The 22419-nt window shown below is 55.5% G+C and overlaps 1 protein-coding gene across 2 annotated transcripts in view; it reads left to right on the forward strand.

Annotated features, from left to right (window-relative positions):
• Positions 1–2148: 2148 nt before the first annotated feature.
• Ttyh3 (tweety family member 3) overlaps positions 2149–22419 on the forward strand; it is a 28768-nt gene continuing 8497 nt past the window's right edge. For both annotated transcript variants that reach the window (XM_004629613.2, XM_023713414.1), the window contains exons 1-9: positions 2149–2466; positions 17560–17729; positions 17851–17962; positions 18064–18284; positions 18584–18679; positions 19893–19965; positions 20229–20304; positions 21283–21338; positions 22058–22150. In XM_004629613.2, coding sequence (XP_004629670.1) covers positions 2344–2466; positions 17560–17729; positions 17851–17962; positions 18064–18284; positions 18584–18679; positions 19893–19965; positions 20229–20304; positions 21283–21338; positions 22058–22150 — 1020 coding nt within the window. In that variant the 5' untranslated portion in view covers positions 2149–2343. The remainder of the gene's footprint in view (positions 2467–17559; positions 17730–17850; positions 17963–18063; positions 18285–18583; positions 18680–19892; positions 19966–20228; positions 20305–21282; positions 21339–22057; positions 22151–22419) is intronic.

Here is a 22419-nt window from a genome sequence, read left to right on the forward strand (position 1 = left end):
TGGCATGTGGTGCTGGGGGATCGAACCGCAGTCCCTGTGCTTTGCCAAGCTTGTTCTAAGTAGGTGCTTTAGGCCACTGAGCCATCTCTCCAACCCGAGGCCAATTTTGTGAGGCTTCTGGTAACTCTGTGAGGAACTCTTGGATCCAAGGCCTCCGTGAGGGGGCTGTGGCAGAGCTGGGTTGTCGCTAGGGCACTGGAATTGGAACAAAGCAAAGATACAGGGGCTCTCTTTGTGGCTATGAGAGCTGCTGTTAATAAGAGGGACCAGAAACTTCCCTGTCCATGAGGGCAATCTCTGCTGCTGCTCATCTGTACAGCTGCAGAGCCCAGAGGCCAGAGTCAGTGGGGAGGGGCTGGGGACAAGTCTCCCCATCATTCAGGTGAGGGGATAGGCTAGGTACCCAGGCTGTACTGGGCTGGGCATCCTGCCTAGTCTACCTGCTCACGGCCAGCAGTCACCTGGTGCCAGGGAAGAGGATTCATCCTGCTAGGTACCAAACTACACCTGGAAGTGGCCTTGATAATGGAGGAAAGGCTCTTTGGCCCCAGAGGCCTTGGCTGCATTGGAAAAAAGGAGCCCAAATTTCCTGCTTCCCTGGCCTTGCAGCCTTCAGGGATTGAGAATGGTACTCTTTTCCAACTGGGTGGTGTCTGCAAGTTATTTAGAGGGCTGAAATCATAGTCTTGCTTAGAGAGGCCTCATGCCCCACGGCCTTATCACAGGAAAATGGGTGTGTCAAGGCAGTCAGACAAGTGAAGAAGGTCAGGCCTACTGGCAAGCCACTCCCCTGCCTGCCAGGCAGGCCTGTGTACCCATGGAGTTGGCCAAGCCAGGCACAGCAGACCAACAGCCCAAGTTATAAAGCTATTTCTCAGAACACAGCAGGTCCAAGAGCAAGGCCCCAGAGGGGTGGTGAGGCAAAACCAGAAGCACTCGCCGCCTGTGTCTGGGAAGAGGGAAGATAGGGACAGCCAGGCTAGGCACTTGCTGTTGGGTCTACCCTGTGTATTAGGCTGCTCTCACCTCCACTGTGTGTGTGTGTGTGTGTGTGTGTGTGTGTGTGTCTACATGTGTGCTAGGGATTGAACTGAAGGCTTTCCTACTGACCTACATCCCTAGCCCTTCTTAACTACTTTGAGATAGTCTTGATAAGTTGGTAAATTGCCCAAGCTGGGCTCAAACCTACTATCTTCCTGCCTCTGTCTCCTAGGGTACTGGATTTAAAGATGTGGACCACTGCACCTGAGGCTCTTCTCTACTAAGGACTGCCCCATAGAGGAAGCACAGTCCTGTCACCATCGGCCTTCCCTGGAAGGTCCCTGTATTATGGGACACTGCCTTTGTCGCAGGTCTTAACAAAACGCAGAACATACCCGACCAAGGCCTTACACATTCGTGTTAGTGGCTTAGGTATCAAGTCTTGCTCTAAGCACCCTCCATTCACTAGCCCTACTATTCGCTCTCACGCATAAGGACACTGATACTCAAAGAAGTTAAGCAACTTGCCCAAGATCACACACCTTAGGGGACTGAGCCAGCCTCTGAATCCAGATCCTGATTATCCTACATATAGGTCCCTCGGTTCCCTCCGGCGGCTCCTCGGATTGGGGCTGCACGCAGCTGGGAGGCCGGTCCATTGCCTAAGGGCAGACCTTCGCAGTAAATGTGCAATGGTCGAACCAAGAGCCAAAATATGGGATGAAGTGTAGCTGCACACGTAGCCAGGGTTTCGACCTCCACACCCACATAATAGAAGCTCCGCACGAGTGTAGGACTGAAGGGTCTCGGGCCTTTCCGGGCCGCTATCCCTCCCACTCAAAGGCAAGGGAATGGGCGGAGCCCCTGCTGGCAAGCTAATAAAGACTCGGGGGCGGGATCTACGAGTGGAGGGCAGGGCCACCTGGTTAGTGGGCTAGCGGATGAGTACGGGGGCTACGCCAGCGAAACAAAGGACCAATGGAAATGCAGGAAAGGACAAGCGGGCCCGCCGAAAGGCGGAACCGATGAGAAAGAAACCAATGGTGACTAGAATACAGGGTTGGGGGCGTGGCTGTCGTGGGGCGGGGCCTGTGGGTGGCAGGCTAATGGCGGCTCGGGGGCGGGGCTGCGAAAGGGCGGGGGCGCCTAGGGGGCGGTGGCGGCGGTGGCGAACAAAGAGGCGGCAGTAGCCGGCGGCCGAGCGGAGCCGAGCGCAGCCGAGCCGGGCCGAGCCGGGCCGAGCCGGGCCGGGCTGGGCCCAGGAGCGCGCGGACGATGCGGCCGTCTAGGCGGGGGTCGGCGGGTCCCTGAACCCAGTGCCCGGGCAGCTAGGGAGCCCGCGCGGCTAAGCCACCGGCCACCATGGCCGGGGTCAGCTACGCGGCGCCCTGGTGGGTGAGCCTTTTGCATCGGCTGCCCCACTTCGACCTGCGCTGGGAGGCCACCAGCAGCCGGTTCCGGCCCGAGGACGCCGACTACCAGCAGGTGACGCGCGCCCCTGGCCACGGGGTCAGGCTCCGGGTCACGGCCCCCGCCCCTGGGGCCTAGAAACTCCCAACCCCCTTCCTTTTGGAAGGTCCCTCTGGGCCCCGGCCCCCTCTTTGAGGGTCCTCCAAATTCTGGCCTCGCCTCCCATGTTACCAGGTTGTCCGCTGGGTGAATAGAGCCGCCTTCCTCGGCTCCACGTTCCCCGTTTTCATCTTGGGCGGGGGCGGCCTGGCGCTATTCTTCAGCAGAGCCCCATACCCAGGGCCCCCAGAAAAGAGCCCAGGCCTGGGCACCCTGGGCGCAGGCAGGAGGGAATTCCTTGATCCCTCCTGCTCCTATTGGGGAATCCCGCCACAGGCTGTTGGTGGGTGAGTACCCTGGGTGGATGCCAATCCTCTGTGGCTGGTAATGACCCCTTGCTCTGTGGTCAGGCTGTGGGGTGTACATGCTGTCTTATGTGGCTGTGGGACACCAGCCTGGCAGAGCCCTATGTGAGGGAGGTGCAGCGAGGTGGGCCTCAGTCTGGAGACTGGAAGGGGCTGCGCTGGGGCAGATCTAGGGGTGATGGGGCCCTTGGCTGCCGTTTTTCTCTGTGGAGCCCTAGGCCTGGCCTCTTGCCAAATGTGGGCACCCCCTCCACTTATGACTGTTATCTGCGTATAGGGCAGGGGACAGGGCTAGGGGCTTTTGCTTCTTCTGTGGGGATCAGGACTCCAGACCAGGGTGAATGGTCATCCTGAGAGCACCCTAGAGTTTGTCTGGAGACTGGGTGGCGTGAGAACCCAGTGTTTGGGGGCGAGTCGCACCTCCCTGCTCAGCTGTGTTCTCCCAGCCTCCCTTACCCAGAAGAAAACCGGAAGTGGAGGCTGAGGGCGCCATGTGAGATTTACTGCCCTGCTCCCTTGCTTACCTGACCCCAGGTCCACCAGCTGGTGGTGTTTCTAATCAGATTAAAGAGGGGGTGAGGGATTGGCCCAGGCATGCCCACAGATGGCCTGGAGAGGTTTGGTGTGAAGGTCTGGCCAGGGAGCCCTTCGGAAGAGGGACGCACTTCTCTCAAGCTCCCAGAACAGTGGCTGTGAGGTGACTTTGTCACTCTCCTCCCTGGAGGAGTGCTGCAGAAGCAGTGTGGGCTTTGCTTGGAAAGTTCTCTGCCCCAAGGATTAGATCCCTTTGTCGGTTCTAAAAGGTCTGGAGGTTCCTAGGGCATCCCAGTGGCTGTTTTTTGGCCTTGGGGCATCCTAGCAGCTGTTTTCTGCAGCCACCTATTTGGGTGGCAACTGGGATTGAACTTGCTCCCCTCACTCTCCATTATGCCTGGATTCAGGCATGCAAGGCAAGGAGAGTGAGGGGCACTGATGCCTGCAGCCCACGGGGGCCCAGGATTCTGCCCCCTTCTCTGCCCTGCTCTGTGCTCTGCTGTGGGAGGGCTCTGACTCACTTCTCTCTGAGGAGCAGAATTAGCCACTGAATAATTCACAGTGTGGAAACCAGTCTGTCTCCATCCCCCGCTGCCTCTGCTCCTTGTGCAGGGCTGTGGATGTGCATCCTGCCCCTGCCCTTTGTGTGCTGGTTCTTTTAGGCAGGCTCTTAATCTCTCTGAGCTTTGCCACCTCTTGAAATCAGGGTTTCTATGCCTTCGTTGCAGGGTTGTGGCAGGTTCCTTCCTTCCTGGGTGGGTGAACAGTGGTTGGTTGTGGGCCCCATCCTGCTCTTCTGGTGAGGTGGTACTAGCTATGGGGGTGGCTGCTGTGTTTTGTCATGTAGTCACCCCTTATTCGTCCTGACCCGGGGTATCCTTTTAGCTGTCTGTACCCTGCTAGAAAGGGGGACTTCTGGAGAGAAGGTATGGCCAGAAGTTGGGTGTTGTGGCAAGAGCAGATCAGCCTCTGTCCTTTGCTGTTTCCTATCCCCGTGGCCCACTGGCAGGAACTCTGGTGAAGACCCCAAGAAGACCTCAGGTTCCCTGTGGGGCTTGTGTGAGGCTGCCTTTTCCACCCTCTTTCAGATAGCTGGGACATCTCTTTTATGCAGATTCTTTGAAAGTTGAGGCCCAGAGTGAAAGCCTGGTCCAGCCTCACCAGGGAACAAGGGGGAAGCCAGTGTCCCTGCCCCGCTGGAGCCAGTCAACCTGGGGTCCCATCACAGGGGACCAGAACTGTGGAATTAAGAACTGATGGGGCTATTTTGAGAGTACATGGGCTCTGCTGGAACTTAGGCCTTTGTCAGAGGAGGGGTGGGGGTGGTGCCCACCAACATTAAGATCTGTTTAAACTGAGGGTCTTGGGTCACCATATTTGCAAAGCCTTCATCCCAGGAAAATGATACCTTCAGATGCCTCTGAGTGCCTGTGATGTTTCTGAATGGATTCTATGTATATGATGCCATCTAGGGGAGGCAGAGGCTGGAAGGGGCTTCTAAGGTATGCTCTATGTAGCTTCCCAACTTGGGCTGCCCCCATGTGGTGCTGCCTGGGATCCTCTGGAGTTGAGCCATCCCCAGCTTCCGATACTGCCTCATTGGCTGCTGGGACTGCTGAGGTCTCTTGGGGTGGGTGGACACTGAATGGGAGGCATGGTGCTGAGGGAGGCCCAGAGGGGCAGGGACTAATACAGCCAGACAACCTGTCCTCTAGGTGAAAGTTTTGATTGTCTAGGAAGGGGATGTCCTGACTCTGTGCAGTCCCCAGGCCAGATAGGAGAGGCCTTACTTGGGCTGAATATGGGTGTTAGTTTACCATATGATTTTGGGTGGTCCACCCACTTCTCTAGGCCTCCAGTGTGGGACTGGGGTCCACTTCTTCATCTTCTGCTAGCCTTTGTGGCCCAGCATGACCTTGTGTCCTCGGGCAGAGATCAAGTTCAAGTTGGCTGCATCTGTTCTTTCTCCTTCTGCCTTGCTGTCTTTACCAGTTCAGAGCAGTTTGGAAGTTGAGAGGATAGTTGGGGCCAGTAGTAGGATATGAGGGGGGTTGTTAGTGGCCTGTCATGGAGGCTTCCCCCAAGGCCTCAGCCCAGAGGTCCAGGCCTGCCTGCCTCTTCACTGAGTCCTTGTTCATCCTTTGGCCTGCAGCAGTTCAGTAGTGTACCAGATTTCCTGACAGACCTTAGCACTTGCCTCAGGCCCTTCCAGCACGTGGCCTTGGCTCTTCGAGCTCAGATATTTCAGTCTGGACCCTAACAGTAAGATGGAGGTAGTGTGGCCAGAGCTAAAGAAGGTTACAAGCCACAGAATTAGCATATTCAATGTCCCTGAGGCAGAGAAGCCTGAGGCTTAGGAGAGCAAGGAGAAACCCTCAGGTCTTTATGGTCAGGGAAAGAGTGTCCCAGGAGGAGTGCTAGGTGTCCTGTGCTGGAGGTGTGTGAGCCCACACTGCTAGTGTCATGGTCCTTAGGACCAGTGGTGCCCTAACAGCTTGGAGCTAGCTCAAAAGCACAGCCCTCCATTTATGAGATCAGCTGCTCACCTTAGCCTCTGGGCAGGGCTGGCCTCTTCGTCATCTCCCCAGGACTCAGGAAATGAGCTTTGGTTAAAAAGGCGGTGTTATCAGTTTTATCACTCGTCTTCCGAGTTCACAGAGGCAGTGCACATTGACTGACCTGCTGGGCAAAGAACCGCACGAGACAAAGACTCCTCCAGCCGGATTGTGTCTCGCAGTGTTTGTACGGAGTGGAAGTCACTTGACATCAGAGTCGAGCTGTGTACTTTCATGTCACCTGCTTTATAAACATCATGTACCTTGGATGTGTCCATGGTCTTGCTTCTGGGTGCTGGCCCAGTGCCCCACAGTGCTGGAAATGATTCTGTGATTGCAAGTGATAGAAGTGTGCTGGACACACAGTGCCCTGGAAGCTGGGTGGAAGCTTCTAGAGTCAGCTCTGTGAGAGTTGGGGGTGCAGAGTGTAGGGGGCCTATTGCTGGGTCAGTTGCATCATGGCCAGTACTGTCCCAGGGAAAGATTCATTGGGCGGGCTTAGGTTGGTGTCAGCTTGTGGCCAGGGGCCATTCAGTCCACTTGCATGGAGGTTGGCTGCCACCTGGTATGGAGGGATGCCATGTTCTGCCTTCATGAATAAACCTGAGACTCCCAAGGTGCATGGCCAATGCTGTGCATGGAGATCTGTGGGAATCTCATCATTTCCTATCACAGGGGGGCGTGGGGTCCTGGACCTCTCAGGAAGTTGTGGGGATGAATCTTCAAGAAGGCTTCTGCTGAGTGTGTAGGGTGGGGTCATCCTTCCCCAGGGTGCTGACTCCTGGGGCCACTCCATTCTGTACCCACCTCTGGGCTGCCCTGGGCTTTCCAGGCCAGCTGCCTTGAGTCTTTCCTGGTACCTTCTTCCTTCCTGTCTGTGCCTGTGACACAGCCTTGTGCCCTGCAACCTGAAACACAAGACTTCTCCCCTGGCCACAGCCCTTGATCACATTCTGGGGGACCAGGTATTCTTTGGCTCAACCCACAGCTGCCTTGCCCCAGGGATTTATGCTGTTTTTTTGGACAGCAATTTTCTGGGGTAGCCACAGTAGCTCTCGGACTGGACACCAATGCCCCTGCATAGGCAGAGGTGGGGTCCCTGGCCCAGAGATGTGGGCCAGTACTCCTGCTCCAGCCCACCTCCTTCTCTCCCTGTGGACATTCCTGTAGAGGTTGGGACCATGCCTCTTCCCTATAGGCAGTTCTTGAAGAAGAGGAACTGATGTTGCAGCCTGCAGTTAGGGGTCAGAGACATGAGAAGTACCTGTGCAACTACCAAGGGCATGTGACAGCAGGTGGATAGGGGCTGTGGCAGCAGGACTCAGAAGGAGAGGTCTGCTTCTCCTGGGATCTCTAGGGAGTGGTCCTACTCCTGCCCAACCAAGGCACAGGTGGCCTTCAGGGGCTTCTTACAGCCTTGGGGAAAGCTGGGACCTGGGGGCTGGCATCTGCAGCCAATCTGACAAGGCTTTGATGGACATCCTGGGCCTTGTGTCACCTTGAGCTGGCAGGCCCTTGTGCTGCTAGAGGCAGGGATGGGGCCACTTTCTAGAGGACATCCCAGAACCCTGACCAAGTCCCTAACAGTAGACGCCCTGGCATCCTCCTGTTTCCTGGGATTCTGTGTGCCGCAGACAGAGCTCTGAGGTCTGCTGTGGGGCTCGATCAAGTTCAGGCCTTCAGCCTGATGCCAGGGCCAGGATAGGCTGTGTTTGAGAGCTGGCCACAGGCAGCTCTGTTTCTTGTCCAGAGGTAGGGGGAGGTAAGGTGGACCCCATGTGAGGCCTTGGTGTCGTATATCCCAGAGGGGCTTGTGCACAGTAATGTGACCACATGCACACTGGAATCAAGGCTCAACATGCCTGAAGTCCCGTGCACACTGGTCACTCTTAGTCTTCATTTGGCGTGTCTCTTCCCCCAGAGGTGATAGCATAGGCTTGGGGCCTTAGGGAAGGAGACATGCCACGGTGGCCAGGCCCAGGATTGGTAAGAGGCTGGCGGCTCAAAGGCCTTGGTAGCCCATGGTTCCTTTTGTCTCTGAGGAGAGTATTGGACACAGTGTACCCCTGCAACAGCTGCTCTGTGTTCTGTGTTCTGGGCTGGGTTCCTGGCCATTGTGAAAGGGTATTCTGGTCCTTGGTATATCTAGATCTGACCCTCAAGTAGGGTTGGACTGTGCCGTCCTGGCCCTCTCTTCTTAGTAGGGAGCCTGGCTCTGGCTCCAGCTCTAGGCTGCCCCAGTGGGCAGCCACGCCTGTCTAGTGGCTCCTGGCTGAGATGGACCTGTGGCTAAGTCCCCAGGTGACCAGGAAGTGGTATGTGTACACCAGCTTGGTGAGAATTGGGAACTTTCTGGTATTTACTCCAAATGGTGTGTCAGAGCATGGGGACTGAAGCTACTGTATTCCCTGTGGCAGGGCAGCTGCCTGTACCCTGCTCTTTGCTGCCTGTACCCTCCTCAGGGGATGGGCCACAGGAATTCTGGGGCTCAAACCATGAGGGAACAGTGGGAGCTCCTCTCTGAAGCCCAAGCCCCGTCCATCCTTGGTGGCCTCCTCCCTGGTGACTCCAGGAAAGCAGTGAGCACAGCTGCAAGTCCCTGGACCTTGGGCTTTGGGGTGGATGGACTGAACAGGGGCCCTGTTCCCCTCCTTCCTGCACAGCCGTAGCCGGCTGCACTTTCTCCAGGCACGAGCTCACTGTCATGGAATTCATGAAACCCAAGCAAGGCCCGGTGGAAAATCTGTTTTTAATTTCTGGCCAGCGTGGCTGAAAAGCACCGCCGATGTGGTGGGGGTGGGGGCTGCACTGTGCAGCCAGCTTAGCGCCCACACAGCCTGGTCAGAGAGGGGCGGCCTCTGCTGGCCACTGGACATTACTTCCAACTTGTGGGGTGAAGGGGGCATCTATTCAGGCTCAGATACCTAGTGTGCACTGTGGAAACCAGCCACACCTGTGGGATCTGGGAACCTAGAGCAAAGGCGTGAAGCTGACCTGTTGTGGGCACTGCTCAGGTGCAGGGCTGGCCAGGTGAGCCAGGAGTGCAGCAGAGCAGGAGCTCCTCTTGCTTGGCAGACCCAGACGTGGGGGTATGCCGAGCTCACACTCATGGTGTTCCCTCCCCTGGTGACTTCCTCCTCCAGTGACTCCTCCCTGGACCCAAGACACTGGTATCATCTTAGATAGTACAGGGGCCAGAGGCCCTTGTATAGCCTCCCAGGTGCCTGAAACCTGGTCTTACCCCATGGCAGGCCTAGCGCTGCCTGGGAAGCTCTCATGACAGGGAAGTGTCCCACTGCCCTTTCTGTGGCTCACAGCTCCTGGCCCAGCCCCAGCCCAGCCCTCCAGAGCCCTGTCTCTGCTGCCTCATTCTGCCTGGCCTCAGCAGGAACTGCTGTCTGTTAACCCTCTCTTTGCAGGGTACTGGCTAGAATGCCAAAGTCCACTGGCAGTGTACATGACCTCCCAGGACCTAGTTTTTGGGTACCAGGTTAGGTCAGCACTGCTGGAGACTCAACAGCTCCCCAGTGACCTGGGAGTCAGCCTGGGACCAAGCATGCAGCTCAAGGCTCAACACAGAGCATGATGTGCCCAAGCTGGTGCTGTTTGGTGGGCCTAAGTGAGGCCATCTCTCTGAGGATGCTTGCATCCTCTGGGAGGCAGGTGTGACTGTGTGATCCTGAGTCCTGCTTTGGGAGGGCAAATCTGACCCTGTGGGTCTCAGCCTCGCTCCAGAGAGGCAGGTGTGACTGTGTGGGAGCGCCTGTGCCGGGGTGCTCCCCCTAGAGTGGGCCCTAGAGTGCGTGTTTGCCCACCTGTGCTGTCGAGGGAAGGTGTGTCATGCTCCATGGTCTCAAAGTCTACACTGGCACTGAGCCTGACTCGTGCGTGAAGGCGTACATGTGCACATATCCCATAGTAGAAGGAGCCCTGTCCACCGGGGCTGGGAGTGCAGTAGACATGAGCAGGCTGGTGGGGCTGGACAGGGTACTGGCACTCTATGCCTTCTGCACTTGCCTAGCCTGTTCATGTTAAGGAACTTCCCACTGCCCAGCCTTTCTGTAAGCCTTTGATGCCACACATTGGCCACCTTCCCATGCAGCAGGGTTGGTCAGGGTCACCTGCCTCTGTAGGGAGCCTGGCCAGGACTTGGGGTCCTTGGAGGACCAACATCAAGCAGGGTTTGAGTTCCAGTCTCTCATCTGAAGACATACAGGGAGATGGCCTGTGCTGAATGTTGGCGGACAGTAAGGGTTTTTTAGAGAGGACAGGGTTCCCAACCCAGGGCAGCAAATGCTCAGGTCTTGAGGTCAGAGAACCCTGATCCACCCGCTTCTTGTTAGCCTTGGCCTTGGAGCTTGTTGGGTCCTTCGCAGATCTACCTGCCTAAGAGCCAGCCCTGGTCTGCTTTGGTTTACAGTGAGACTTCAGACCCCTGCTTGCCAGCCTGTTGGATGTTTCCAGAGCGGGTGAGGGTTTTGGAGGGCTGTAGGGCATTGAGGAAGAGTCTAGACACAGGCCAGGGACAGTTTCCTTGATGGCCACAGTTCATGGTTTTGAGGTTACACGGTCTTAAGAAGGATGGGGTGATCCAGGCTGAGGAGTAGGAGCCCCAAGCTCAGAGAATGGACAGCAGAGACGAGACCCCAGTGGGCAGGGTGGCTTGTAGCCCTCTGTGGCTTGGTGCCCTTTGCAGAGCACTGTCATTCCTGCCACTCGTGCTGTGGCTGAGGGCGCAGGTCAAGCTGAGTGTCTGCCTTGCCTGACCAAGCCCTTGCATCACTTCAGCCACAGATGGAAAATTCCATGTGGTCAGAGCCCAGGTGCTGATTGAACATTTCCCATTCTCATCCCGAATGGGCCTTTGGACAGTGGTGGCTGGGCCGCCACCAAATGCTGCTGGCGTAGTGCCCTTGTGGGCACCTATCCCCTGTGAATCAGGCCACAGAGACAGGGCAGAAGTCCTGCTGGCCATAGTACTCTCCCCTCAAGACACCCGGGTCAAGGCAGCTGCTCTGTGTGGGGCATACACAGAAGCCCTACCTTGTAGACCCAGATGGGGACAGCTCTGGGGTATGCAGGGTAGGCGGAGCCCCTGGGTGCCCATGCTAACTGGTCTTCAGCACCATCCTCTCTGGTCTTAGAGCTGAGGGGCTAGGACCCTGGTGCCAACCCTGCAGCCCATCCCCTAACCCCAGGGGCTAAGCACTGATCTCAGATCACAGCTAGCCCTGCCAGAGGGAAGCTGCCCCAGCCTCTAGGAGTTTGGGGTCTGTCCTGAGCATCTGCTGTGCAGGCTCTGCACTGGGTCCTAGGGGCAGACTAAAGACGAGCTCTCAGGGCAGGTGTCCTCCCCACCCCTGCTCCACTGATGAACCGGTAGGGCCTTGCCAGCATCATCTTTGGGGATGTGGAGGCAGACCTCAGGGCCTAGAAAGTGGAGGTGAGGTGGTATTCCTGTCTTCCTAGGAAAGGTTCAGCTAGGTTGGGAAGAGGAGTGACACCAGGCGTGATCACCTAAGGGTAGGAAAATGGGCATGTTCAGGTACCTGGCCTGCCTGTCGTGGCTCCAGGGCCTGAGTGACCCTGCATCCTTGATCACTGCCTCCCCCCACCTGGTCCTGGGATTATTTGGGTGCTGGTCCTACCATTGCCCTTGGCTAGGAGTTGTCCCACCCTGGGAGCTTTGGCCAGGCCTGGGCTCTTCTGTACTAAATAACACACAGGCACGCGCATGCTCCTGTGTGTTATTTAGTACAGGTTCTCACTACGTATATCAGACTCAGTGATTCTTCTGTTTTCAGCCTCCTAAGTGTTGGGGTTACAGGTGCACCACCATGCCCAATCTCAATCGCTATCTCAGTGCACCCTGGGGGCAGGGCATTCCAAGTGCTAGGTCCTCACCCTTACTTGGCCACCAGGCTGCAGAGCTGGGCCAGGAAGCAGCTTTGGCCCCCCCACCTCCATGGTAGCTGGCTCCCCTCCTAGACTTTGTTCAGTCCTTCATTTCTGATGGCTTGCTCATCCTCAGAGCAGCCTCACGAGACAATTTTGCTGTCTCCCAGACATCAACCCTGACCACAGTTTAAAGTGCAGACCACCTGCTGGTCTTCCTCATGGTCCCTTCATATTTTGGCTATTGAACCCAGGACCTTCACACTGAGCTACATTTCTAGCCCTTTGGATTTATTTTAAAACTTTTGTTGGTGGTGGTGGTGGTGGTGGTGGAACCAAGGATTGAACTCAGGCCCTTGCACTTGCTAGGCAAGTGCTTATTCTACTGAACTATCTCCCCAGCCCCTATTTTTAAAATTTTAACACATGGTTTCACTCAGTTGTCCAGACTGGGCTCAAACTTGGGATCCTCCTGTCTCAGCTTCCCAGACTACTAGGATTATAGGCCTGTACCACCATGCCTGACCTCCCTGATCTGGTCTGCATTTCCATGGTCCCTCTCACCTGCACAGTGCTAACGTGGCCTCGCTGCCCCAGGAACGGCCCACTGTCTGCTGGCTCCTCTGCTTCTCTACCTTGTGCTCAGCACCTGGAAGCATTTCATAAACTCAGGCTGCCTCAACACTGTCACTGCTGGACATCGGGTGTCTGCATGGGCAGCGCCCTCTGGGAACAGGCTTACTTCCTACTACGTCCCTGTCAGCCCGATGCATATCTTGCTATATCTTATTTTCCATCAGGCAAATGGGAGTGTGTGGTCCTGGCACCACCTAGGACATGATCTAGGCCTGAGCGCCAGCTGGCTGAGCACTGGCTGGACAGGTCAGCCTGGGTGATTGTGGGAGCCAGTGGCTGAGCACCTGTTTTCCTTCTGCCTGCCACGTGTCTGGGATCAAACCCTTATCTCCTCACCCCACAGCCACCTCATCCCTGGGTAGGTTTTCCCATAGGGCACACTGTTCTAAGGCTTCTCCCAGAGTTGCATCCTTCAGTGAGCAAGGCTGGGAGAATAGGTGAGTAAGGGCTACCCCAGCTAGGGCCTGGAGGCCTGTTAGCCAGAACAGAGGGAGGGCCTGCCAGAGGGGTCTAACTGGCTCTGGGCCCAGATGGGGCCTGCTGCACAGCCTCCAGAACCACGGGAAGCCCAGGGTGGCCCTCTGTGGATGCGTGGAGTCAGACATGGGTCATTTGGAGCATGGGCTCTGAGAATGTTCTGCTGCCCTCATGGGTCTGTTCTGTTATTTGCCTCTCACCTGTCAGGAAGGGATCCCACTGGGGCCTGTGATCATCAGCTGCTGTGGTTGGCACCTCTGCTCTCTGCCCACCTATATGTGGGTGAGGTAGCTCTGGGGAGTGAGAGGACATTGTTGTTTGCAGGCTCTAAAGTTTGCTAACAATTTGTGTGCCGGGCTTGGTGCTAGATGGGGTGTGTTGGTGCCTGGGGTACAAGGACTGATTGGCTCTGGCCACTCCCCCCCAAGGCTTTTGATGCAGCCTGGTGTGTCTCAATCCCCTGTACCATGCCTGGGTCAGTCTTCTGGGCTTTGGGGGCCTCTGAGCAGTGGCTTTGGTGCCAGCCTCTTTTCCCAATCCAGCCTGTGAGTGCAGGGCAGTGAGAGACTGCTTCAGACTGAAAATGCAGGCAGGTACCTGCCTTGAGTGCCTTGCGGTCTCCAGAATGCTGCTCACTGGACGGCCACAGGGCTTGGGGCAGTGGAGTGGGGTGAGGGCCATGGTCTCTGACAGTGGCCTCCTGGGTTCTGGAGTCTCTGTGGTTCTTCTCCAAAGTGGGGTGCAGCCCACTGTCAGGCGTCCCCCACCTTGGCACATGAAGTGCAAGTGCTTCCAGCCACATGGCCAGTAGGGGAGCATTTGCTTTTTTTGCTTTGTGGGTTTTTTTTTTTTTTTTTTTTGCTTCCAGCCACATGGCCAGTAGGGGAGCATTTGCTTTTTTTGCTTTGTGGGTTTTTTTTTTTTTTTTTTCTGGTTTAAATGTGTAAACTTTATTTTTTCACATTCAAAGATTTATTTACTTGACAAAATATAAAGTGGTATTGTCCTGGACAGAGAGAGAACCCTCGTTAGTGAAGTCTAAAGCGTATTACACTTTAAGAAGTATCAAATAATACTAACATCACAAAATGCAGAAATAGAAACACAGTGTTTTGATCAGTAAACCCAGAATTCTTTCAAAACCCCCCCATTATCTTGCTCTTTATTAATGTTTGTGTGTTTCATATGAGAGAAAGCATATGATATTTAAGATTAAGATTGTGTGTCTGATTTCACTTAACAGTCTGGTCTCAGGTGCATCCATTTTCCTACAGATCACTCAAGTTTATCCTTCTTCATTGTTTAATAGTTAAGAGACTTTATTCTAGTAACTATAATTACAATGCTTGTCAAACTGAAAATAAGTATGCAAAATGGTTGATTGCTAATGGCATACTGAAAACAGTAAGAGGTTCCACAACACCAAGTAAACCAGTTTTGAGGTTTCCCCAGGATAGATTTAACAACTCCAGCTTCTTCGGTGTTCATCAAAACACAAAAGCAAAAAGTATGGGCGTCCTTTTCAATGGCAAATTTGGACCCTTGCAGGCCATGGGAGAAAGCTCCTTCACAAACGGAGTCAGGAGTGCTCCAGGGCTGTGGTCTGGAGTGGACCCACTGATCAGCTGGCATGTGCTCCCGCCAGAGAGACCCACATGTCACCCAAACATCTGAGCAGGCATGGGGAACATAGGCTGCCACACGAAATGCACACTTGTCAAGGATGAGGGGGACGTTGGGCCCCATGTCCCTGTCGTGGCCCTCCCCACCTGCCTAAAGTGGCTGTGGGTGCAAGAGTATAAGCACAGAGCTCTAGAATGCAGGTGGCCCCAGGCCAGGCGGGCCACCGGCCTCTACTCTGACCAGACAGTGGATGGTGTTTTCTTGTCCCCATCTCTTGCATTCCCAGAGGCATAGCTGATGTGCTGGGCTAGCATTTGGGCCCCGTGACAGTACCTTCACCAGGCATAGCCTGCCTTCTTTGTGTTCAGGTGTTCTCCTTATCAGGTGTTTCTTTTTTTTCTTTTTTTTTTTTTTTTTTAATGTATTTGGTACAGGGTCTCAGTATGCAGCTCAGACTCAGTGATCCTCCTGTTTTCAGCCTCCCTAGCGCTGGGATGACAGGTGTGCACCACCATGCCTGGTCTCTTTATCGGGTATTTCTATTTTATAAATTTCACTGAGTTCTGGTTAATAGCCAATCACCAAGTGGGTCCTAACACTAGTCTAACAACCCAGCAGCTCCTGGAGGCCAGGTTCTCACAGACCCAAATCCCTTCTCAGTACTAACAGGTCATTCTCTTTTTACAATAGAAAAGCTGAGTAGTGTTGCCTAGGAATACCAGAAACTGCCTCAGCGGAAACAAACTATTTAGATGAAATCAAAACGTGGCCGCCAGTCACATCTGCACACATACAATACAATGTGTTCACACTGTGACTAGCCCATGGATACAGCTTCTGGCACTCAGGACACAGAGGCCCACATTTGCCACAGGGAGGAGGAAGTAAAGGAGTGGCGCTGTGGTTTACTTCTGCTTCTGGACCTGATTGGACAGCCAATCCAGCTCTTCTTGGAGCCTGTTCTGGCAGGTGGCAGGAACGTACCAGCTCCTGGGATATGGAGAGCGCAGCCCCAGCTTGTCTGTGGTTTCAGCTGCATTTGTTGTGTCGGAGAAGCCCTACTTAGCAAGCAGGTGGCGACATCCGGAGAGTGTCCTCAGCTGTCTGTTACTACGATCCACCACAAAGATCAAGCCCTGGGTATTCTGGAGGTAGTGGTGCCCCAGTGACCACATCTTGTTCTGGCCACCCACATCCCACACCATGAAGCTGCTGTTTTTGTGTTCAGTGGTCTCTACCTCGAAACCTATATTGGGAATGGTGGTTCCAGTTTCACAAGGCAGTTATGAATACACACACACACACACACACACACACACATATTACTATTTATTGCTATGTATGATGACCTAAACTTTTGGAAAGATACCTAAAAAGGTAATAGCTAGGTCAAATACATTTCCAGTTTTGTTTTGTTTTTTTAAATAGGGTTTCACCATGTAGTTCAGGCTGGCCATATACTCACTGTATAGCCCAGGCTGGCCTCAAACGTTAGGCAGTCTTCCTGCCTCAGCCTCCTGAATTCTGGGATTACAGGCTTGTGCCTCCATGCCCAGCCCTACGTTTTGAGGACTCTCCACACTGATTCCCATTGTACTGTACGAATTTGCACTCCCACCAACAATGTAAAAGTTTCCCTTTTTGCTCACCTCTTTACCAGCATTTGTCTTTCTTGATGATAGCCACTCTTTCTGGAGTGAGATGGAATCTCAGTGTTGTTTTAATATGCATTTCCCTAGTAGCCAGCAATGTTGAACATTTTTTCATGTGTTTATTGACCTTTTGTACTTGTTCTTCTGAGAAGCAGCTATTCTTTTCTGTCACCAGTAGGGCTGCGTTTGAAGAAGGGGTTTCCGGGCCTGGTCTTTGTTTTGTTCTTTCTCTGAAGCTGCTCTACTAGTGAAAGCCTGTGGCCAGACAAATGCAAGTGTGGTCCCTGGGGAAGGAGGAGCCAGTGCCTGCTCCAGCAGTAGACAACTCTGGGGCTGGCCTGTCACCTTCCTTCCCCATGGCAGTCACTCTGCATCAAACCATTTCCTGGGAGGATGTCCCACTTTGGGACAGGAGAGTTCAGCTATTCCCCAGGCCAGCCTGGGAGTGCTGAGTGTCAAGTGTGGGAGATATAGGCAGCTGGTATGGTGGTCTCCCATGGTGTGTGGGGGCTAGCCTCCATCTCATCCTGCCTGGGGCAACTCCCCCACATAGTGCCCACTGCCAGTCTTGAGCACAGCTCCTCAGGGCAGCGCCTAACCTCCAGACCATTTTGAACGTCATGGTGTCTGTTTGTTGTCAGCTAAGTGGTGCTCAGCCCCCAGCAGGTCCCTGTTTTCCTAACAGCCCCTCAAAACACAGTACTGTCGGAGAGCAGGGTCAAAATGGCAGACTGCTTTACTGTGTCAGTGAGGACACAGAGGCTGGGGGCAGGGCAGCAATTCTACCTCCTCTCATCCCACACTAGACAGGGACAGGCACCGCAGGCCTGGAGGGACACTGTCCCTGGAGCAGTCTCATGATGCGACCAGCCAGCAGTGCTTACAGCCCCTTTCCAGTCCTATTTTCTGACTGCCCCAGACTGCCAGGACTTCGCTAGTCCTCGTGTGCATGTCTTCATCCCTTTTACAAAAGAGAAAACAACTCAGGGAGATCAAGGCTCCAAGCCCTCTAGCCCATGAGTCCCTTTGTCACTACATTTTCTGAGCTACGCCTTACCCAGAGCCTCCTTTGAGGGCCTAGACTCTGAAGCCTAGCACCTAATTGGGTCCCACTGGGGGAAGGGGGACCCCCAGTCCCATGCTTGCCCGGCCTCTCCCACATGGGGCTGGGGGTCAAGCCCCAAGGTCCAGGGTGCCTTCTGAAGCATTTGTCACTTAGATATTGGGCATGTCTCTTTTCTTGCCTGCAAGCTGGGGACAGGCTATCTCCCAGGGCTGGGGAGGATGGAACCAGTACCGGCCACGATCTCCAACAGCCTCCCCCACCCCCAGGCGCTGCTGCTGTTGGGGGCCACCGCCCTGGCCTGCCTCGCCCTGGACCTCCTCTTCCTGCTCTTCTATTCCTTCTGGCTGTGCTGCCGTCGGCGCAAAACTGACGAGCACCTGGATGCCGACTGCTGCTGCACGGCCTGGTGTGTTATCATCGCCACGCTGGTTTGCAGGTGAGGCAGGGAGGGGGGACATGGAGGGTGGGGCAATGGGAGGGGCCAGAAGGGTGGGTGGGGCCGAGAATGGTGGGGTTCCCCTGCCCCCACCCCATAGTCACAGTCTGGTCTTCTCCAGCGCGGGCATCGCAGTGGGCTTCTACGGCAATGGGGAGACCAGCGACGGCGTCCATCGGGCTACCTACTCGCTTCGTCATGCCAACCGCACGGTGTCTGGGGTGCAGGACCGCGTGAGTGGCTGTGGGGTGGGGTGGGCTGAGCTGGCAGATAGGAGTGCATGTGGGCAGTGGTGTGCTTAGTAGGGCTCAGCTCCATCCTGTCCTGGCGGCAGGTGTGGGACACAGGAATGGCCCTGAATCGCACAGCAGAGCCCAGCCTGCAGAGCCTGGAGCGGCAGCTGGCTGGAAAACCAGAGCCCCTGCGGGCTGTCCAGCGGCTACAGGGCCTTCTGGAGACCCTGCTGGGCTACACTGAGGCCATCCCCTTCTGGAGGAATCCTGGCGTGTCCCTGGAGATGCTGGCCGAGCAGGTGGACCTCTACGACTGGTACAGGTGCGGTCCAATGCTTTCCTGGAGCACCTAGGGTACTCATGGCCTTCTTGGGCCCACCTTGATCTCAGAACCTAGCACCTGAGGCCTCTTAGGTGGGGGCAGGGCAGCTTGAGGTCACTGGTAGTGGCAAGAACCTGCCAAATGGGCATTTTTTCCCATGCCTGTCCCCAGGTCTGCAGCTGTCTGTGGCTGCCTCTCCTGGGAGTGAGGCTGTCTGCCCCACTCTGACTGTCCCTTCTGCCCCTCTCCCTGGACCCTGTCCCTGTTTGTGCCTGGCCCACACCCACCTGTGCCCACAGGTGGCTGGGCTACCTGGGACTGCTGCTGCTTGACGTCATCATCTGCCTGCTGGTGCTGGTGGGCCTCATCCGCAGTTCTAAGGGCATCCTGGTGGGGTGAGTCTGGGTAGGAGGGTATACCTGGAGGGAGGGGCGGGGTCTGTCACCCATGGGGCCTGTGGTGGGATCCAAATGCCCTTACCAAAGGCACATTTCTGGTGCGGAGCCTGCTCCAAGATGCCTGCACCCTATGCCTAGTGTTGTGAGCTGTTTCCCCCAGCCTGGTTTGGGTTACCTCGGGAAAGTCTGCAAATGGGAGACCTGGAGCCACCTGCCTAGGTCCCCAGGTGCTGGGGACACCAGGAAACCAGGCTGGGACTCCTTGTAACCTCTGCCTTTGGACGTGGAGGCAGTTTGGTTGGCTTTGTTACTCACCAGGCCAGATGTCCTAGGCAGGTACTGCATCAGCTCCCAGTCTCTTCTGTCCCCTTGTCCAAAAATGGAAACAGTGATAGCTTACCCTTAGCATGGCTCTGAGATGGGTTCACTGTCCCCCCTGACTAATTACGTGGCCACAACCCAGCTTCTATATGTACCTCGTAAAGGATGAGTCCAGAGGACTCTCTAGCTCCTGCCCAGTGGCACGTCCAGGCCTTAGAGGCCAAATAAGTAAAGCGAGGGTTACAGGTGATGAGAACTGGAGAGAAGCAAAGCCTGGTCAGGTAGCAGGGCAGTGTGCACACTGCGCCCAGGGTTCACAGGAGGGCAGGTGTGGAGCAGAGCCCCAGGGAGCTTGGGCAGCACACAGACCTGCAGGTCAGGAGTGAGCATGGAGCATGGGAGCCAAGAAAGGTCAGTGCGGGGGCCCAGCTGTGCCCTGGAGAGCCCACCTGCCCAGGGTGCTGAGAAGGCTGCCCCTGGGGATGCAGCGTGGAAGGGCCTGGTCTGGCCAAGGCTGGCAGGGCTCTCACACTGCTCTGTGAGGCAGAGACTGGGACTGGGGGTATAGCTTCTGACAGGTGTGTCTAGCCTTGGATTCCATTTCCCTGCACTGCAAAGAAAAAAAGGAGAAAGTAGAGACTGTTGTCTGCTAAAGAAAGGGCTCTAGAGACAGGCTTAGGGACAGGACAGTCAAAGCCTAGGGAGCCTCCTGTCCTACAGTCAGGCTGGAAGCAGAACCTCGCTGGCCCCTAGGCCTTGGGTGGGCCTGGTCTCGGCCAGAAGTCAGATGCCCAGATATACCTGGGTTTTGCCTTCCAGTTATAACCCAGCTAGTGGCATGTCCTAGCCTCCAGCCTGGGGGTTGCTGATCAGCTTTTTTTGTCCCAAGGGTCTGCTTGCTGGGGGTCTTGGCCCTGGTCATCAGCTGGGGTGCGCTGGGTCTGGAGCTAGCTGTGTCTGTGGTGAGTGGCAGAGGACCAGCAGTCCCAATCTGCTGAGCCTGAGTGGGAGGTGAAGGAAGCTGAAGTCTGCCCCCCCACGTTTCCTGGATCACTGGGTCCTTGTCATGGGCACACAGCATATCCATACACCCTCCCTCCCACCCCCAATTCTTACTCTACCTTCTTGAGCCAAAAGGGGTCAGGTTGTGCCCATTGAGGGCCCAGGGTACCATTTCCCCAGAGGCCCTGCTTAGTGACCCCTTTTCTTGCCTGCACCTACTCAGGGTTCCAGCGACTTCTGTGTGGACCCTGACACCTATGTGACCAAGATGGTGGAGGAGCACTCGGTGCTGAATGGGGGTGAGTCTATGGTCATGTTTGAGTTGGTCCCCTAACTGGGCTGAACTAGGAGAGCCAGGTGAACAGGGCTGGGGGCTGGGGGTCCCTGCCTTCATGGCCCTTAGTCTTAGAGAAGCAGGTGCTAGGCCAGGAAGCTAGTCAACCAACAGAACTACCTTGACCAGCTGTCCAGGACTGGGAGGCCCCTGAGGACTGGGGTAGGCAAGTGGCCCAAGGCTGCTGCAGAGTGGGTGATCTGGGAGGGCAAGGCCTCCAACAGGTGGCACCAGAGTTGAGCCAGCTGAGGCTGCATGTTGTACAGAGACCCAGAAGCAGAAATACTAGAAATATTTGTAAGGCAGAAATGCTGGACCCTGTGGGAGGAGAGAGAGTAGAGAGGCCAGCAGGGCCAGGATGCAGGTCCAAGTTTGGGATTTATTCTGGAAGGGCAGGAGAGATGTGAGCCATAATGGAATAGCCTTTTAAAAGCTTCTTTGGGTTCCTGGGTGACAAGGATCTGGGGCATGGCTGTTGGACTACTATAGACAGGAGTGGCTTGAACAAGCAGGGTGGAGTGTGGAAAGGGGTGTCCTTTGAGGGTAGAGCTGATGGGACTCCTGAGGAGCTACACAACTTCTACATCTGGTCTTCCAGGCCCGGAGTTCCTGGAGGCTTGCTGGGAGCAGAGATCCCAGGGCTGAGTGCAGGTGCTGTCATTGCACCAGGGTCCCAGTCCAAGTAGAAGGTCTGGGCCCTGCCAGGATCTCTCTGGAGGCCACAGCTCACTCACACATGTGTGTATGTAGTCACATATATTCTCTTGCACATGCATATATGTGCATGCACACATTTGCACTGTGTGAAAATGTATACATAGATATAACACAGGTGTACACACGTGGACAAATGCAAGCACACACTTGACATATGCATGCACACAGACACCATATGCAGACACGCAGGGCTGCTGCCTCAACCCACCCTGCCCTCTCTCCACAGACATTCTGCAATATTATCTGGCCTGCTCGCCCTATGCTGCCAACCCCTTCCAGCAGGTGAGAGCCAGCCCTGTCCTGGGAGGCCAGGCCGGGTGGAGGGGTGGGAAGAGTCCAGGACACAGTGTCTAGAGAGAGGCTGAGCAGGCCCTGTTCTGGCCTTTGTTGCCCACACACCCACAGTCCACAGACAACTCCAAGGCTGAGCAGAGGCAGCCAGCTGAATGGTGTATTGATATCACTTGCTCCCTGGGGCTGCCATACTAAATGCCCCGGCACAAGCTGTTTGTTGTGACCTGCTTAATACCACCACAGCCCTGGACTCCTTTCACTCCGTGGGCTGTCCGGAGCAACCCCTAGGGGGAAGGGGCCCAGCTGCCCATTGGGCAAGAATGGGAGAAGCCTTGGAGACACCTCTCTAGAATGCTGTCCATTTGCGTGTCCTGGTGGTGGGATTTTAAAGGGTCAGCAGCACCGCTGCTCATACCCTTTACGTGCTGCCAGTCATACCGAATGGCATGACTCCAGGTTCTGAGCCCTGTCTGCCTGAGGATGCCCTGCTTTATTCTCTAGAGTGGGCACAGGGTTCCCATCACCCATTGAGCTGTGTTATCCCTGGGTGTGTAGGTGACTAGAGAGCAGGTCACTCGCTGCAGTCTGCTGGGCAGAGCTGGCACAGCCAGCCACCTGGAGATATGTAGGCTGCCTGGGGCCAGGGGTGGGGTGGGCTGGGGGATGGGCTGTCTGGCTGCTGGAACTTAGGCCTCTCTGTGGAGCAGAAGCTGTCTGGCAGCCACAAGGCACTGGTGGAGATGCAGGACACTGTGGTTGAGCTTCTGAGGAGTGTCCCACGGGAGCACCCTGCCACCAAGGTGAGGGGCTGCAGGGCCCAAAGAGGGAGTCTACCCCTTTTCAAATAAGGTCTTCTTCCTCTTCTCCCTCTGTCTTTAGTCCTTTACCCTGGGGAGTTTTGATAGACTGCATGTAGCGATGACCACAGTAGATACATCCATGTGTGACCTGTCTCTCCCTGCAAATCTGGGGCAGACTGCAAGGTCACCCTTCCTAAAGGCCAGGATCCCCAGGGCCTGTGCCAAGGTAGAGGGAGACCTGGGACTCTTGGGGGAGCTCATGGCTGGCC

Source organism: Octodon degus, unplaced genomic scaffold, assembly GCF_000260255.1.
Source record: "Octodon degus isolate 3935 unplaced genomic scaffold, OctDeg1.0 scaffold00031, whole genome shotgun sequence".
NCBI classification, from domain to species: Eukaryota; Metazoa; Chordata; class Mammalia; order Rodentia; family Octodontidae; genus Octodon; species Octodon degus.